Below are 18,965 nucleotides of genomic sequence, written 5' to 3' on the forward strand. Positions count from 1 at the left end.
TTGCGCAACAGCACCTTGAAAACCATTACAATTTTGCTATAAAAGGATTAGGTATCACAATTTAAAGGTATTTCCACAAACCTTGCAGGAAAAAACTGTATGTTAAAGCACGCGCTATGTTAGATGATTCTAGTCATCCATATGATATCATGTGGTGAATGCATCTATACAGCACGCAGTCAACCCTCCTACTGTCTGACCATTCAATATCACAAACTGTGGTTTTGAATGATAGAAAAACTATATCTGCCTTCCATTATATAACTAGACTTTCTGCTATTTGTGTATAGATTAATCAATGCATTTCTTGCTGTGATGTGTACAGTATGATTGTACCTTTTGTACTTTTACAGTTTTTGCCTTGTTTTATAAATTTCTTTGGTTTTAGCTTTGTTTTGCTTTTATAATGTTTAGTGTTTTTTGCCTTTTTAATGTACAGCGCCTTTGAGCAATTTTTTTGATAATGGCACTTTATAAATGCTGTTGTTATATTATTATATAAACTGCGCCAATAAAGTATCTAAACACTTACAAATGGTCAGATATATCGGAACCTGAAATAGTATGCCAAAAAATAATTATTCATTTCTATTCACCGTTAATTTCTGCACATTTTGACACATCTTATGTTGCGCTACGATGTTGTTTGGTGGATTTATGGGTACTTGAGTGGCTTAAGGTCGAATTTCAAAAGTTGCAAAAGCCCCTATTCAAGCTAAATGGTTGTATTGTGACGAGTAAGATCAGCGTTTCTTTTGCCCGCCCTTTATAAATGATTTGTTTGTCGCGTTTTGGATAAATCGGTTGCGATGAACATCAGCAATAATTTTCAGTAACCAAGCAAAGGGGTCAAAGATGGGAGGCATACAACAAAATGGGTTAAGAGCCAGAATCCCTGATTATGGTAAGACAGGGAAAGGTGTTTCAAGATAACAGGAAAGATGGCTCAACTGACCAAACAGGAAAGAGGACGGATCGTTGGTTTGATAGAAGCCGGTATGTCGATTCGAGCTGCAGCTCATCAAGTTGGAACGCCACCAGCGACGGTCAGTAAAATGGTGGAATGGCTACCAAGCTCAGGGAAATGTGGACGACCTGCCAAGGAGTGGCCGCCCGAGTGTGACTTCTGCAGCAGAAGAAAGTGAACAAGTCCATCAAGCCTGACACCACTCTCGAGGGATTGCGACGCACCCTGATCAGGAAATGGCAGGGGATTGACCAGGGACAGATCAGATGTCTCGTTGGGAGTATGAGAAGACGACTCCTTGCCGTTCAGGACAGTGATGGAGGACACACCAAGTATTGAGGACAGGATATCAGCAGTTTTAGAGTTAAAGATACGGCCATAAATTTCATGGTCAAGTAAACGAAACGAGTTTGTGTCTTTTGTCTTGATTTTGTCTGTGTGTGATGCTTGTGTGAGTTCCCTTCTGGAATTGGGGTGAATAGGGACTTTTGCAACTTTTGAAATTCGACCTTAAGCCACTCAAGTGTCCATAAATCCACCAAACAACATCGTAGCGCAACACAAGATGTGTCAAAATCTGCAGAAATTAACGGTGAATAAAAATGAATAATTATTCTTTGGCATACTAATTCAGGTTCCGATAAATCTGACTATTTGTAAGTGTTTAGATACTTTATTGGCGCAGTTTATATTATATCATGTGTAAACTGCATATACACAGTACACTCACACACAATTATTATAATAATTCAAGGTGGAACAAGGCAACCTGAATGTGACTGTGGGTCGTCTGAGGTACCTCCCGCAGCAGCTTTCTCTCTACATCATCATCGGGGCGGTGTGTGGAGGAGCTTTCTTCATCATCATCATCCTCTTTATTGTCTGCATCTGTCGTCGCATCAGCGCCAACGAGAGACGCTTCAAGAAGATGGAGGTGCAGAGGGACGAGATGGAGATGAGAGTCGCACAGGAATGCAAAGATGGTCAGTACAGGGCAACAGAATTTCTTATTAACTCTTTTCTTATACCTTATCGAAAATACTCTGTATTCACACGTTAGGCATGGAATGAGGTGCATGCTGGTCTTAGCGATCAAGTTTGACCGCTAGCTAGACCAGCATGCACCTAATTCAACAGTTTGCTTGCGCAATGGGTATTTGCGTAAAGGTCCATTGAGCTTAAATACCATGGCTAAATTTGATAGAGCTACTTAAGCATTAAAAGATGATAAGCACAACAAAACTATGCTTATCGTAATAATTTGCCAAACTGCCATGTCACAAGTACAAATTAATTTCTACTTAGCGTAAAAGCATTAAGCAATATTTACGCAGCTCGATGAAATTGAGCCCAGATGTCATTACCACAAATACCTTGGTTAGTGATGTCCTGAGATTTCAGTGCCAAATTTCATTGCGCTGCTTAAGTGCAAAAGGCACTCAACAGAATTATGCTAACCAGAACAAGGTTACCAGCCAAAATACCATGTCACTTGACCGTTTGTGACAGGTACCCTGCTCATTTTTTTCTTAGCAGTGTATCTCCTAAAAAACAAGCAGAGTATACTTTTTAAAACATCAAAACCACATCAGCTGTTTCAGAGCCATCACTCCCACAAAACAGATTTTATACATAGTTGTACTTGCATATTTACTATTTATTTAGTGTCTTATTATTCACACCAAAGCTTCAAACAGCACTTTGCGGGATATTTGTTTTCTGCTTAAGCAACTCTATGAAATTGGGCTGGGTTTCTTTAAGGTTAAATAAGTAAAGTACTGATACTATGTCAAGAATATTTTTCATCCATCTTGTATGCGTTTATCAAGAGTTTGATTTCAATCTTCATATTTGCAGCCTTTGCTGAGTTGCAGATAACTGTTTTAACAGTGAATGATGTAGAGGGATCTGGAATCCCATTCCATGATTACAGAGACTACGCTGCGAGAATCCTCTTCCCTTGGAACCCTAACCATCCGGTCTTCCGGGAGATACCAGTCAGTAAAGAGAATGTAAGTGCTGGATTTTTTTTTCTTTTGTTTTTTTTTCTTTTCTTATTTACCATGGGAAACCTTCAGTGATAATGATTTTCAAAGGTGCGCAGCATTAAAACATCCTTTAAGTTTGATAAGTAAAGTTACAGTATTAAAACACTGGGAAAATAATTAAATTTGCACAAACGAAATCAAAATTACCAAAATCTGGACCAGCCAGGGCATGCAAGAAATGATTAAAGGCCAGCAAATAAATCAACAAAAGATTAAACATAACCAGAGGATCTGTCTTCACGAACGCTGTGTGAGAATATAAAAAAAAGGAAAAAAAAAAAGAATAATTTTTTAGTCATTCATTTTGTAATTTATTTAGTCATTCATTTTGTAATTGTTTTGACCCTAAAGCAGTACACTCATTGTATTGCATGTAAATCTTATCTTAAAGGCAGTGGACACTCTTGGTAATTGTCAAAGACTAGCCTTCACAGTTAGTGTATCTCAACATATGCATAAAATAACAAACTTGTGAAAATTTGAGCTCAATCGGTCATCGAAGTTGCGAGATAATAATGAAAGAAAAAAACACCTTTGTCACACGAAGTTGTGTGCGTTTAGATGGTTGATTTAGAGACCTCAAGTTCTAAACTTGAGATCTCGGAATCAAATTCGTGGAAAATTACTTCTTTCTCAAAAACTATGGCACTTCAGAGGGAGCTGTTTCTCACAATGTTTAATACCATCAACCTCTCCCCATTACCTGTCACCAAGAAAGGTTTTATGCTAATAATTATTTTGAGTAATTACCAATAGTGTCCACTGCCTTTAAGAATTAATGTATTTGTACTTCACATTTTGGACAGCCTTGTGTACACACAGATCAACCTCCATATTCAATATCCATTTCTATCAGCAGAATGTTTTCCCCAAACAAAGTTGATTTTAAAACTATGAAAATTTGATTAGAGAAAGTAACTATTACTGGTAAACTTGTAGGAACAGCAATGTGTGAATCTCTTTTGGGAGGAGTGTTGACTCTGAAACGAGCTGGTGTGGTCTCGGCGTTTTGAACAGTAGACCTACACCTCTGCAGGTTGTCTTCTCCTGATGATGAGCATAGTATACTGTTTGAATTGTTGAGACTCTTTTCAGAGCTAACACTCCCACAAAAGAGATTTACTCGCAAGTTTGCTATTTATTTATAGTTTCTTCCTATTTGGGAGGAGTGTTAACATTTACTCTGCCATCTTCAGGAGAAGAGATTTTTGTTATTACAGCCGTTTCATTTTCGTAAAATGTTTCAGATCACTGGAATCAAACGCGATGTCCTCCAGAAGGGTTTGGTCCAGTTTGGCAACCTGATCGGGAACCAGACCTTCCTGACCATCTTCTTACACACCCTAGAAGCCCAGAAGACCCTGAGTCTGAAGGATCTTAGCAACATCGCCTCCTTGCTGGTCATCGCTCTCCACAACCGCATGGACTTCCTCATGGAGGCCATCAAGTCTCTGCTGCAGGAGAACATCCAGAAGTATGTCGACCAGGGCTGCCCTCAGCTTCTACTCAGGAGGTATGTCTTGCAAGTCTTTTTTTACCATTGGCGTTTCGTGGCCAAGCGGTCTAGGTCACTGGAACCAAGTTTACAAGTATCAAATACCAATTTGATAATGAGTTTAATTGATTAGCTGAATGTATCCTCCAACCTCCCTGAACCTTTTAAAATCAGACTGCTTGCTTTGTTTGATTCTGTTGGACTGAGGACTGCACTAAAAATTGATTAAGCTTTTCATGGGATTAGGCATACCACTATAAACAGAGTAGTCCAATAGTGTTTACTTATGGTGTTGGATTTTGTTGGAGAGAGGAAGGATCCTAGTAAATCACTCAAGGGAACTAGGGTAGCTAATGATTGAATATAATCACAGAAAATGTATCTTCGACCCGAGAACGCAGTTGAATATTTTCTTATTTTATTCCATTGTATCTTTCAAAAGGACTCCAACCTCTTCTTTCCAACCACCATTCTATTCTCTAATAACAAACATCTTTTAAGGAAACCCCTGGCCAAAATATCATGGGGTGAAAGATCATTTATTTCTGCTGCCCCTTCTTTATGGAAGGACTTGTCCTATCGTGTTAAACACTCTCCATCACTAGCTTTGTTCCAAACTTCCCTCAAGAGTCACCTAATGGGGACTGCATAACTTCCCTTCTTTAAATGTGTCACTGCGCCATGAGTGTCTTAGATGGATTCAGGTGCGTTATAAATGCCCATTATTATAATTACTCTTATAATTTTCATTGATGCAGGAGTGAAGCAGTTGTTGAGAAGCTTGTTTCTCACTGGCTGTCATTATTGATGTATGACTCACTCAGAGAGAGCATGGGCAAGCCTTTATTCCACCTCTTCTATGCTATCAAGCAACAGGTAAGAGAAAAACCCCAGTCTTATCTACACTTCACTGCATAACACACAATAATAACTCTTCCCCATTCACAGTTGTGGCGGTAGCGAAGCACAAGGAGCGACGCCTACTCTTTTATTATATAAGAAAACATAAGAAAACATAAGTATTATTATATTATATTAACTTTACGTCATACCATTAAGCTGACATTGTACCTTCTTTGCACTTTGCACTTTGCACTTTGCACTTTGCACATTTTGCACTTTGCACTCTGCACATGTTGCACTCTGCACCTTGCACTTTGCACTGAGCACTAAAACACATCATTGGGGGAACACGACTTCCAGGAAAAACCAGAGAAGTTACTCTGGAAACCTGTGCCCAAAGACATTCGGAGTCCCCCTCCGTGAAGGTGTTGGACCTCACCTTGGCTGCCAAAATTCATTTAAATAAATTACCTTACTTATTCCATAGTAATTAAACTTAACGAGAAGTACGCTGTGAAAGTGCTTGCTAGACTGACTACAATACCCTTTGTAATCTCCTTTTAAACCTCCCTCTTCACCCCTATTACATAATGCCCACCTGATATGCACAATGCATTACTCGAATTCCTATAAGACAATTATTTCCCGCTATACTACGAACCGCGGGAAATGTGTATTACTGTCAGGACCCAATTTCATAAAGCCCGTACCCACAACAACTTGCTAAGCACAGAAAAGTATTGCTTTACAGAAACTTGCCAAACCACCCAAAACTACATTATGTTTACATTGTTGTGACTGGTGCCCCACTCAATTATTGATAAGCAAATCAATTTGTCAAGCAGTTTTTTTCCTGCTCAACAGCTTTATGAAATTGGGCCCAGGTTGTAGTAATAAATAAAAGCATGTGATAAATGCACAATATTATTGATGAATAGTGCTCTTACCGTTATTACTTTATGGTGTCTTGAAATGTTCAGGTTGATAAAGGTCCAGTGGACTCCATTACCGGCGAGGCACGCTATGGCCTGAGTGAGATGAAAGTTATAAGACAACAAATTGACTTCAAGACACTGGTAAGAAGGAAGACTGTGTTTTTAAATTTGTAAGCCAGAGTTTGAAAGAGCTTGGATTATTTATAAAAACTGGCTCCACTTCATTGATATTACTTGTTAAAATAAAAATAGTTATTTAAAAACCTTTAAAGCAAAAAGAAGTATTTAAAAAACATTGCGAACAAGTTTTAAGGGTATTAATCCGAGGTTATTAAACCAGGTTAGTTAAATCAGATTTGTCAATGTTTCCATCAAGTCAGTGCAACTGAAAAAAGATATTTTCTATTAGCAAGTTTATTTGAACTGTTCATTCAACTAGATCCAATTTCATGGTTCTGCTTACCAGATGCAAAGAATCAGCTTTTATGGAAGTTTGGAATTTCATGCTTACGTCAAGCGTACTCAGGTCACCAGGGAGTGTTTGCTTGTGCCCATGGTTACTCCACAATACTACGCATTCTTTGCTTACACAGCTAGCGCAGAAATTAGGCGCTTGCACAGTAAGCAGAAAATGGTAATCGTAAACACAGAATTCGTCCCTAAGCAGAGCCATGAAATTTGGCCCTGATTAAAGAACCATGTCTAACACTCACTTTACTATTATTGTACCCATTCCCATCCAGAACATATTCACAGCTGGTCTAGATGTGACTGCAGAACCCATCCAGTTGAAGGTGTTGAACTGTGACACCATCTCTCAGACGAAAGAGAAGATTCTTGATGCTATCTACAAAGCGTATCCCTACTCCAAACGACCCTCACGAGATGAACTTGATCTTGGTGAGAAATTATTTACCATCTCTCAATGAAATATTTAAGAAAACAAGAGGAAAGGCAATCAGGCATGATACTTCACGGAGGCATTGAAGGCAATTGCCCCCATGCCCCTTGGTCATTGCCTTGGTGCCCTTGAAATGCACCAGTAGATATTTCCCCATAGGGTGCCCTTAACCAAGGAGAAGATGCCTTGGTGCCTTGCCCTTTCAAAAATGAAGCATACAGGCCTGGTCAATAATGAAGCTTTTAACAGGCCTGTAATTTGTCTGGGGTTTTCCAGCACCGCCTAGTGTGGGCAGAACCCTGCATGCTAAACTAGCTCATTTATTGTTGCACAATCACATTACTGTAGCAGGCATAGTTGTGAGAGCGTCTTTATCTTTGTCTGTCTTTACAGAGTGGAGTGACAAGCCCCAGGGGTCTGGTAGTATGGTTTTACTGGATGAAGATGTCCGCGGTAGACTCGATGGTGAATGGAAACGAGTCAACACACTAGCACACTACCAGGTAGGAAACTCATTCATTGTAAAGTTTTTGGGAACAAAATATGAAGGTAATTGTGATCAGAGCCCTTCACTGTTTGAGGTTACAAGTATTGCAGTAGAATGTAGGACTGTGATTTTGATGAGGATTTAAAATTTTTATTCTTGGTTTTTGTTTCTAGGTTCCTGATGGTGCAACGCTACGCCTAGTTAGAGCCCAGGTCAATGGAGGGTCTCTTCCAAACTCACCAGCAAGAAAATATGGTAAGCCAGTCTCCTTAGGCCTTTCATTCAGTGACTGATTACCAGAGATTTTAAATTTTGAAATCAAATATTTCTATAATAGTCCAACAGAAACACATTAAACCTTCCATTGTCTGACCAGTCAGTATCATCCACTGTGGTTTTTTGATAATAGATAAACCAGCCTGCAATATAATACCGTGTGGTGAATGAATAAAGCACACAGTCAACCCTCCTACTGTTTGACCATTCAATATCACCAACTGTGGTTTTGAATGATGTATAAACTATACCAGCCTGCAATATGATATCATGTGATGAATGCATCTACATGGCACACAGTCAATTACCCATGTCCAGTGCGTTTAATACTGACACTTAATAATTTGTTTCTAGGTCTAGGCACTTTACAGACAAGTCCAGCCACCTCAGCATCTCCCATCATTGACCCTGAGAGGGGATCAAACCAGTGGCATCTTGTCAAACACGTTGACTCTGGAAGTCTAAGGAAAGGAGAGCGGGACCAGAAGATGATGGCCGAGATCTACTTGCCGAGGTTACTCACTACAAAGGTGAGCAGTCTGCCAAAGCAGTCCAGAGTAGTGAACTCAAGTTCTGCTTAGGCACAGAGTTGCTGCTTGCGGAAGCAGGGACCTGGGTTAGCCAGGAACTTTGGCTTGTGCGCAAGCGTACTTCACCTTACTAGGCCTTCTATGCTTACACAGCTAGCGCAGAAATTCGACGCTTGATGGTGATTGTAAGCGCAGAATTAGCAAAGAATACACCATGCAAAGCTTTAAATCTTACTTGATAGAGAGCAGACTAGTTGATATGCCGAGAAAACAATTCAGATGTAATGATAATCCTATCCAATAACAGCTCCTGAAAAGAACTTTTCTAAATATTGAGATTCCTGATAATCGTAAATGAAGTTAGCTTCATAATTGACCTTTATTCAGGGTTCAAATCCTGGTCATGACACTTGTATCCTTGACCAAGGCACTTAACCATATTACTTAGAAAAATGGATTCTGTTAGGGCTGAGACGCTAATACGAGCAGATTGAGGTTGTATGCACGAATTATGATTGAAGTTAGAGTAGATTTCAACATGGTTTGACTGTAACATAATTGACCTTGATTATGATTTTAGATATCTTGTTTTTGGGACTTTTTGATTCCATTTTTCCAAATTGGGTTTGGTTGATCTTGTTTTACAGGGAATCTTGCAGCAGTTTGTGGATAACCTTCTGGAGACCATCTTCAAGTGCGACAAGTATGACTCGGAGGTCCCTCTGGTCATCAAGTACTACTTTGACTTCTTGGATGATCAGGCACGATTGCAAGGCATCACTGATCCGGATGTGGTTCATGGATGGAAGAGCAATAGGTAAACCACTCCTCTTCAACTCTCTCTCTTTCTCTGTCTCTTTTATCACAGCATAGCGTGTGAGGGCTTGGCGGAATGGTTAAGAGCATCGAATTCAAGTTTTGGAGGTTAAGTCATCGGAGTGAGAGTTCGGGTCCCGGTCATGACACTTGTGTCCTTTAACAAGATACTTTACTGTAATTGCTTCTTTTTAAGAGCATCGAATTCAAGTTTTGGAGGTTAAGTCATCGGAGTGTGGGTTCGGGTCCCGGTCATGACACTTGTGTCCTTTAACGAGATACTTTACTGTAATTGCTTCTTTTTACACAGGGGTTATAAATGGGTACATGCATGGGTAGAGGTTGATATTGTTTGACTGAAAAAGCCTTTGGTGCGCTACGGTTGCCAATGTTGTGTACTCCCCAGGGAGCTGAGAAAGATTAAAGAAATGTTATTGGCCAAATGACCAAGCACTAATGTAAATTGCATTTAGACGGTTATTGTGAAATGCGCTATACAAGAACTTGTTATTATTATTGTTTCTTCCTCCTTCATTTCTATCCTCAGTCTTCAGTTGCGATTCTGGGTAAATCTCATCAAGAACCCAGACATCTTGTTCGACATAAACAAGTCCGGGACAGTAGATGCCTGCCTGTCAACCATTGGCCAGACGTTGATAGACGCTTGCTCTGTGTCTGAACAAACACTCACCAAGGACTCACCATCTAACAAGCTACTGTATGCTAAGGATATTCCAACCTACAAGGAATGGGTAGCAAAGTGAGAGCCTCCCTCCCCTTACTCCCAATTTCATAAAGTTGTTTCCCCCCCCCTCCCTCCCCTTACTTTCAAATTTCATAAAGCTGTTATAGTGGGCCCAATTTCATAAAGCCTAGAAGTATACAAAATTTGCTAAGCAGTTTTTCTGTTTACAAAGTTCTGAGCATATGCATATTACTGAGAACAATGAATTTACCTGGTAAGTCTGCTGCCACCCAGCATCTCAAAAGTCTCCCATTGTAAAATCATTGACTGTAAGAAGACCATGCAATATTATCACTTGATGTTTCCCAACATCTACATAAATTAACAAAGCGGTGAAAACTTTGAGTAATTACCAAACGTGTCCAGTGCCTTTAACTAACTTGAATTGAGTGAAAGAGAAAATACTGACTAAACAATCTTTGTGATTACATTTCATTGACAGCTACTACAAGGAGATCAACAATATGGCCGCTGTGAGTGATCAGGACATGGGCGCCATGCTGGCTGCTCACACCAATAAGTATCAGAATGAGTTTCAGCCGCTTAATGCGCTCAATGAGTTGTACTTCTGCTATGCATGCATCTACAAGAGCGAGGTGAGCTTTTAAAAAAGAAAATCAGTTTTTTTAAATTCATGTTCACCCCAAACTTCTCAGTTCATACTTCCTGGGAATGCGAATTTGATATGAATTTGAATGTCACATGGCTGTTTTTCGCCGCAAATAATTCGCAGGAGTTGAGCACAAGTCAACTGATGCAAATTTGAGACGTCACAATTCGCATTCGGAGGAAGTATGTACCGGGCTTAAGGCACTCTTGATGAGGGTCTTCAAGAAGAAAACATTTAAGATGACAATAATTGAGGGAACTGTAGGTAGGAATCAATATTCCTTTTAAAAGAGTCTAGATTGTAGGATGGAGGGAAACAATTCAACTTTAAAACTGAGTTCTGTCTGTAGACTTGCCTTTTTATTTACGAAAACCTGCCCCTTTGAACTGTTGTTTTGTTCCTGTTTTCAGAATTAGAACATTTTGTGCTTTTACAAAGTACATTTCATCTTGATTGTATTGTTATGATTGTTTTTTTATTGTCTCTATTTTTAATGTTTATGACTTGGAAAACACTATTCATGTTTACATGATGAATAAATAAATATAATCTAATTTAAATCTAATCTTATTATTGATTACCTTTCTCATCTCATCTTCATCTCATCTCATCTTAATCTCAGATCCTCCAAGCTCTCGATGAGGACAAGGACGCCCTGAAGTTAAACCTCGGCGATCGTCTTGAGGACATCTTCCGTCTGATGGCCGACTCGGCATGACAATTATTGAAAGAGTCCCAGGTTTAATTGCATCTTCAACTTCCACAATAATCAGCAAAATCTATCAGACAGACCACGGCTGAGTGATGTACCTCACTGATAGCGATAACTGTACGATATCGTTGTTGTCCACTTGTGTAAAAGAAGAAACCCCTAAACGGAATAGGTAAAAAAAAAAAAAAAAAAGTGTTCCGTTGTTGAAGTTAACCCTAAAGTTAATTTTTTTTTCCCATTGTTGTTCAAATGTTGGTTTCTTTAGAGTCCCCATGTTTTGTTTGATTTGGATAAAATAGGTAAAAACAAACAAGTGTTCCGTTCTCGAAGTTAACCCTAAAGTTCAAGTTTGGTTTTGTTTATTAATTGTTTTTCGTTTTGTTTTTCATTGGAGTTCCCATGTTTTGTTTGATTTGTTAGTTTTTTGGGTTGTTTTCCTTTGTTTATTTCACACAAAAGCGGGAAATTTGTTTTCACAGAACACACCAGTATCCCAAAACTTAAAAAACTGTTGGTTAAAAATTAAAATGAAAAAAATTAAGTTTAATGTTTTGTTTAGCAGACTTGTGTGAGCAATTAGCCCATCCAGTATGTAATCTTATTTTAACTTTATTTATTTTGTTTGTACCACACTCTATTCCAGACCCTAAATATTCTTATGATATTTTTTAAGCGGTGAATTTTTAGTGCAGAATATTTAATCATACCCTCGCCAATATAGCCAAATATAGGTATTTAGGCAGAGAATGATTATACTTTTTGGAGTACACCATATACAAATTTCGAAAGTATTATTCTCAACATTTTGACTACCATAGCCTTCGGCATATAAGCTGTAGCGTTTACATTAATGTCTGAATCTTGTTTTGCCGAGATTTGAGTACTGCGACTTATATGCTTAATATAATAATGTCGAAGTCTTATATAGTGCAGGTATCCACCATATATGTAACACCTTATAAGGGTTTACCAAAAACCCAGTACACCATACTCGTACTGGGTTCTCTTAAGTGCATTACTAAACATACAGATTATATTGCTTTATATCCCATTCGAATCACAAAGCAATAATGGTTAAGTGTTTTGCTTAAGAACACGAGTTGAAAAAAGGTCTCGAACCCACACTCTGCTGATTAGAAACACCAGAGCTTGAGTCTGGTGCACTTGACCACTCTGTCATGACACTGAAGATTACAGTAAAATTGTTGAGAATAACTTTGACTTAAGAGATTGTGTACTTCCTAAAAAATACTTAATAAATCGAACTAAATTAAAGGTTGTGTGAGAATTGTCCGTTCGGTCTTATCAGATTACTCCTAGGAAGTTGCAGTTAAACCTCGGACTCTTTCGAGTTTGTAGTCGTTGATATTATATTAGTTTAGTTTATAGCACAAATGAAGTTTATCACTACCTTGTTGATATTTTCAAAATAACAGAATACTAAATAGCTGGTTACAGCTTCAAATATCAGTGATATTGTGACACATGGTTAAGTATCATTATGTAAATAGATATCATGTACATTTAGTTCTTGGCACAGTTGTGCCATCCAACAAACCCTGTGCAATATGGCTGATTCACAATACAGTGCTCTCTCTACAGTTTACCAATGGAGATACAAGTTTGTCCCAAGTGGTCAACTACAATGCATGAATGGCTGACATGATGTGAAAAATAGTCACCAGCCTCACAACTGAAAAAAAACAACAACAGCAATAGCAACAATAAAACCTTGCTGCGTTGCATGACCAAACAAACAACAATTGTTGGGTGGGGGGGGGGGGGGGGGTTGAGACAACTAAAAACTTCATTGCAAAAAAACCTCTCCTGGGGAAACTGTATTGTGAATTATTGCCTGAATTGAAAGGTTTAAAATGGTTAGTCAACTCGCTTGAAAATCTGACCAAGAGTTGTTTTTTTCTGACGCTCACAATTTTTTTCGGGTGAAACAGCTGGATGCTGAACAACATTTTATTCATTTGAAAGAATCATGAAAACAAAAATAAAATGTTTTTGTACACAATTTGCTTTTGTGTTTGTTCATAGAGAGATGTACTTATTATAGTTTATGATATTTCATTTGTTTAAGTGAGTGATGATTGGTAGAATTTTTTTTACAGCTGATACCTGTAAGGGTTTTGTAAGATATTTTGAAATCACCGATGAACAAAACAAATGCTTCTTAATTAATGATGTAAATACAATTAATGAAACTATAAGTGTATAATGCGAATTATAAATTATGCAAATTCCATATTACGGATTGATTGTAACATTTCTTCATTCTACTTACTATGCATTTTTTATAGCAAATTCCAGTACTTACTGAAATTTGAGTTTTTTATAAACTTGGCATGCAAATGTAATTTTTTACAAATCTGTTTTTGAAATGTTTTGTACAAACATTATTTTTAACAATAATTTCAACAAAGAGGGAGAATATTAAGAAGTATGTACTTACATTTATTGCTTAAGACTTTGTTAGAGCTTCAATTTAATTGTTTTGTTCTTGGGACCTTAATAAGTGCAGCAAACTTGCTTTGAACTGATTCTGGGTTTTTTAATATCTTGCTTTCATAGTCTTGATTCTTGTGGTTTTTTTTTTTTTATCAAAAACAAAAATGTATTAAAAAACAAAGAGCAAATTCATGTTGTATTTAATGAATTAAACAAAGAAGTGTAACAAACAAGAAAAGTAATGTATCTGTGAAATGCAGGCGATGAGAAATTTCAGACTTTTATCTTAATTCAGTATCCTGCCTAGTGGGGGATATGGCTGTTTTTTCTTCAGTTCTGACAAAATCCTGCTCTTTGATCTACTTCTCTTGAGTTAGGGATACTGTTCCCTACCTCGTGGAATTTATGACTGTAAGCGCTACCAAAAGATGGAAAGGACTTTATTTCAACAAACCTCCTCATATTTTGTTGCTAGTCTCAGGCATTTGTGTCAGCAATGACTGCCACCCCTGAAAATTGTAAATTATCTAAAACTGAATTTATGACAAGAATTGTTGGTGGATTAAAATAAATAAAAATAAGCTAACAGTCGCCCTTACTGTTATTTCTACTTCAACTTTTGAGAATAATAATAATTGAATATGACTGAATACAGTAATGGCCTGCAAGGCAAGATATAAACAAAAAAAATTGATGTAGCACCCATTTTGTAACAATTTGTGATGAATAACTTAAACATTTCTGTATTCCCTCAAACGAATATTGTACCAACTATTTCAGATGTTTGTTCTGAATGGAATTGTTTTGTTGCAAGTACTTGGTGTACTTTTTATATTTAGTTAATCGTAATTCAATGAAATAATGTACATCTGTGATCAGCTACTTCCGATCTTGTACTTTTGTATTTTAGTCACACTGTTAATATTCTCTATTTATTTCTGACAATGCTTTGTAAAGCCAAAGTGTATTATAAATGTACTTACACGTAGTCAATAACTTGGTAAAAACAATACTGAAAAAGTGTTTAAAACCGTTTTAAGTACCACAAGTTACTGAATGTTTAATGTGGGTTTTGGAAGCGTTTGTTGTGTTTTTCCAATTTGTTTTGTTTTATTGTTTTTTTCAGCTGTGGTTTTCTTACCTTAGATCTTCTTTTAGAAGCCAATTGTTCTTAAGCTGTTAATTATTTTAATTTTGAAGCTGTAAATTTGCATATAATTTGGACAGAATATATTTTTTATGCTCTTCATCTGAAGCAGTGCTTGTTTGGTTTTTAATGCTTGTTGGAATTAAAGCGTTCAGATTTAAACTTATTTTGTGATTTTGTTTCTTGTTGCAACATTATCTCCCTGGATGCTTATATCCAAATTTAAGACCCCCTCCCTTCAAAACCATCCTGGTTTTATTAAAGGGACTGTGTCGTCTCATCATAGTCTGCTTGTGGCTAGGCATGGATACATGAACTCTCAGTTACTACACGTGCACACCCAACTGGTGCCCCACTATTTTTTTGCTTAGCAAAGAAACTTAAGCTTATCAGTATTTTCTGCTTAACAGCTTATGAAATTTCAAATTTCATAAACTTTCAGGACTTTTGGCGGATAACAATTTTTTTGTGCTTACAGGCTGTGTTAAATTGGGCCCAGGCAGTTTCATAGAGATGCCTAAAGCGGCAAATATTGCTTAAGTTTCTGCTAAGCATAAATTAGCATGACACCAGTCAAAAATCGTTCGCATTTAATGTTATTTTGCCCGTAAGGCTTATTCTGGTAAGCATAATTTGGTTGTGCTAAGCTACCTTTTGTGCTTAAGTAGCTCTATGAAATTGGGCTCTGGGCCCAATTCATAAAGCATCAGCTCAGCAAAATTCTATGCTTAGCGAAAAATGGTTGTGGCACCAGTCAAAACAACGTAAACTTTCAGGACTTTTTGTGTTTCTGCTTATATAAGCAGTTTAGTGTTTACAGGATTTATGAAATTGGTCCCTCATGGTCTTTACAAGTCTTAATTTTTAGTGTCAGAATGTCTTGCTTTTTCGAAAGCACATTTTTGACCCAACAAATTAGGTTCACATACAATACATAAACAATTAATTTACAATGAGATAAACATTGAGTTGGCAGTTAGTATTTTTTTCAAAGATGGGTACTTTTGTATCGGTGTGGGTTTGTTAAATTATTCAACGTTGCAGTTTTATCCTCGAATAGTTTCGGACGTAATGCACAAAAAAGTAGTTCCGGTTCGAACAACATTACTTGCAAGGTATACATGTATACATACTGTACACACATACTGCATTTTAGCAGACGACCAAAAGTAAGCTTTCCATCCTCATCTCAAAACACAGCTGTGGAAAGCTTACGTCACTGCACGTTTATCCAATGAAATCATTGCATCCAAAGAAATCGCTGGTTCTAAAATTTAGCACCTGTTTTTATCCTTGCGGAAAGACAGGGGACCACTCAAAACACAGACATGGATAGCTTACGTCACTGCACGTTTATCCAATGAAATCATTGTATCCAAAGAAATCACTGGTTCTAAAATTTAACACCTGTCTTTATCCTTGCTGAAAGACAGGGGACCAGTCTGACGCGGCACACGTGAATTTTAATTTACACTTGTTTACATTTTCTCGCAGAGCCAGAGAGGAAAGTCCGTGTTGTTTGCTTGTCTGTTAACATGTGGTAAAATTCCATGGCGAAGGGAGGAACTGACACTGACAGATTACTCAAGAGCAACGGAAATAATACTTTTTCCAAACCTCAAGAAGTTTTAAGATGAATTGAACCCAAGGCTGTTTCCTTGGTCGGCAATTTTTGAGAGCTCAACTCAAAGGTATTTATCCAAATTTTAATTGAACATTATTACCAGGGCTTCCCTTGTGGAAGACACTTTTTGTCGATGACAGTTTTTAAACTGGTTGGCCTTTCATGGAATTCTCCTGGTCAAGAAGTTTTAACTGGCCGAAGATTTTAAATACAAACATAAACAAAATAAAATAAAAATTAAAAAATGACCAAACGTGCAGGCCCTGTATTTGTTTTTACTTTGTTAAAAATGTTTTTGTTTTTTTCACGTGAGCATGGTGAGGCTTTCAATTAGTTTCAGTTTCAGTTTAGTTTTATTACGCTTTTTAAAATCAAAGTTTGATAATGTCAACTAATATAACGAGAACCAAAGCTAATTTGCATATTTGTATTCAGTGATATCAAACTTTGACACATAAAACTTTCACATATTTTCAAAATTGTTCACACACATTCATATATGAAAATTCTGAATACTTAATAGTGACAAGACTTGACCTCACTTCCTGTCCATAAATCGGATGGTCATGTAAAGGGAATCCATGTAAAGTATTGAGATCCTTTTATGGTTTTCTATGTTCACATATTGATTTAACTCTTCATATTAAAGGTACCTCCAATTCATAAACCTAAGTTTTGGGTAAACAACTTCGTAATTCTCAAGTTGTTGTCAGTTGAAATATTTCATTCGTTGTCAAATATCATTTTGACTGATTTTTTTGCCCACCAAAACGACCCATAGCCACACTTGTGTGGCCAAGGATAGCAGAAGGATTCAGCTATCCTAACCCTAACCCCAACCCATCAAAAGCTTGTTTGTGGCCTTTTTCTATGGCAGTGTTTACCACAATTCTGCATTTACTATGATGGTGAGGCCGTCCTCGCTTTGTCAAAACACATGTTCTATTAAAGTCATTGGCAGGTAGACTCTATACCTTACACAAAGACAATAAACCCTCTGTGGACATAGCCTTCTTCTGTGCAAAAAACCCAACATTTTCTTAAACAATTTAAGAATCAGTGTGTGTCCACATAGTGTTTCAACTCTACTTAGTTGCGATATCGTAACCCTCCTCCTGACGGCCGCCAGGCCGGAGGGTTACGTTATCGCAACCATTCCTTACTATGCAAAATTATTTTGTTCCCAGTTCAATGCTTAAACAAATTAGAAATTCACCCAGGTGAGTTCGTTTATGTTCACAATTTTTATTTCATGACACAATTGCAAATGCAAGTCAATACTCTCACGACTTTTCGTTGGAACTTTATTTTCTAAGACAAATATGATACAACATTTTGTTAAATAAAAGACAATCTAGGTTTGTGTTGGAATGATATTGGCGCTCATTTACTAAGAAAAAGAACTACAATTGAGCAAGAGACAAACTTCACCATGCCGTACACATTGGGCTTCGTCATCAATTTTGTGGTAGGCCAATGCTTTTTGCATGGTCCTGTGATGCCAGTTGAAAACATGGAGATTGTTCAAAGGTGTGAAATAACAAATACTTTCACACTCGGTACAATACAGGGGACAGATATAATTCCTTTAGGCCAAGTAAAATAAGAATCGTGTTTCTTGTCCAGACTAATAAAAAAAAGGAGGCAGGGCGCTACTTTTTACTATTTCCCAAATTTTAGCTGTTTTTTCCAAGACCCCCACCATGCTTAATATCGGTAGCCAGGGTATATTTGCTACAGATATTGTGCTGTTTGAGTATACTGTGATGCAATGTATGACAAAACAAATAATTTGTTTAATTTTAGTCCACTTGATAAGCAAGTTTCAAATTCAGAAACAGTGAAAAAATATATGTGTTCAGCTTGGTTTAGCCAAAGATCTATACATCTGCGCGTCCCTGGGCGGTAAAGGCGTAGTGGTTTAGAAGACCGTAGTGGAACCATGTACTTCGCCTACCTTGCCAACGAAGTGCTGGAAACCAAAATGCACAGAAAACTAGGCACACTTTCCAGTCATTTTATATTTTCTTAACAAACAGCTATGCTACATAATACAAAGCTTAAGTGAACAAATTTTTTAGCGACTGGATTATTTCTACAAAAAGCACATGTGCAATATTAATTCTATTATGAACATTATTTTGTATCACGATTGATACAAGGTAGAATAAATGACTCGAGGCTCACACTCACATCATGATCTGCTTGGCTCATCACATGCCATGCATGCTTTTTATGCATGGCATGGCATGCCCCTGGGGCCGATTTCACAAAGAACTAAAATTGATCGTAACTGCAAATCAATCGTAGTTGCTTAGTAAAGTGTGATGTCACAATACCAATCACTATGGTGATACTGAAAATTTGTGTTG

At 37.5% G+C, this 18,965-nt stretch overlaps 1 protein-coding gene across 2 annotated transcripts in view; it reads left to right on the plus strand.

The window, feature by feature from the left end:
- LOC139954535 (plexin A3-like) overlaps nucleotides 1–15,135 on the plus strand; it is an 86,442-nt gene extending 71,307 nt beyond the window's left edge. For both annotated transcript variants that reach the window (XM_071954379.1, XM_071954381.1), the window contains exons 20-32: nucleotides 1,722–1,950; nucleotides 2,825–2,979; nucleotides 4,263–4,528; nucleotides 5,269–5,386; nucleotides 6,334–6,429; nucleotides 7,032–7,188; nucleotides 7,583–7,692; nucleotides 7,850–7,931; nucleotides 8,307–8,482; nucleotides 9,130–9,299; nucleotides 9,846–10,058; nucleotides 10,486–10,639; nucleotides 11,276–15,135. In XM_071954379.1, coding sequence (XP_071810480.1) covers nucleotides 1,722–1,950; nucleotides 2,825–2,979; nucleotides 4,263–4,528; nucleotides 5,269–5,386; nucleotides 6,334–6,429; nucleotides 7,032–7,188; nucleotides 7,583–7,692; nucleotides 7,850–7,931; nucleotides 8,307–8,482; nucleotides 9,130–9,299; nucleotides 9,846–10,058; nucleotides 10,486–10,639; nucleotides 11,276–11,371 — 2,022 coding nt within the window. In that variant the 3' untranslated portion in view covers nucleotides 11,372–15,135. The remainder of the gene's footprint in view (nucleotides 1–1,721; nucleotides 1,951–2,824; nucleotides 2,980–4,262; nucleotides 4,529–5,268; nucleotides 5,387–6,333; nucleotides 6,430–7,031; nucleotides 7,189–7,582; nucleotides 7,693–7,849; nucleotides 7,932–8,306; nucleotides 8,483–9,129; nucleotides 9,300–9,845; nucleotides 10,059–10,485; nucleotides 10,640–11,275) is intronic.
- The last annotated feature ends 3,830 nt before the right edge of the window (nucleotides 15,136–18,965 follow it).

Source organism: Asterias amurensis, chromosome 2 (genome assembly GCF_032118995.1).
Source record: "Asterias amurensis chromosome 2, ASM3211899v1".
NCBI lineage: Eukaryota > Metazoa > Echinodermata > Asteroidea > Forcipulatida > Asteriidae > Asterias > Asterias amurensis.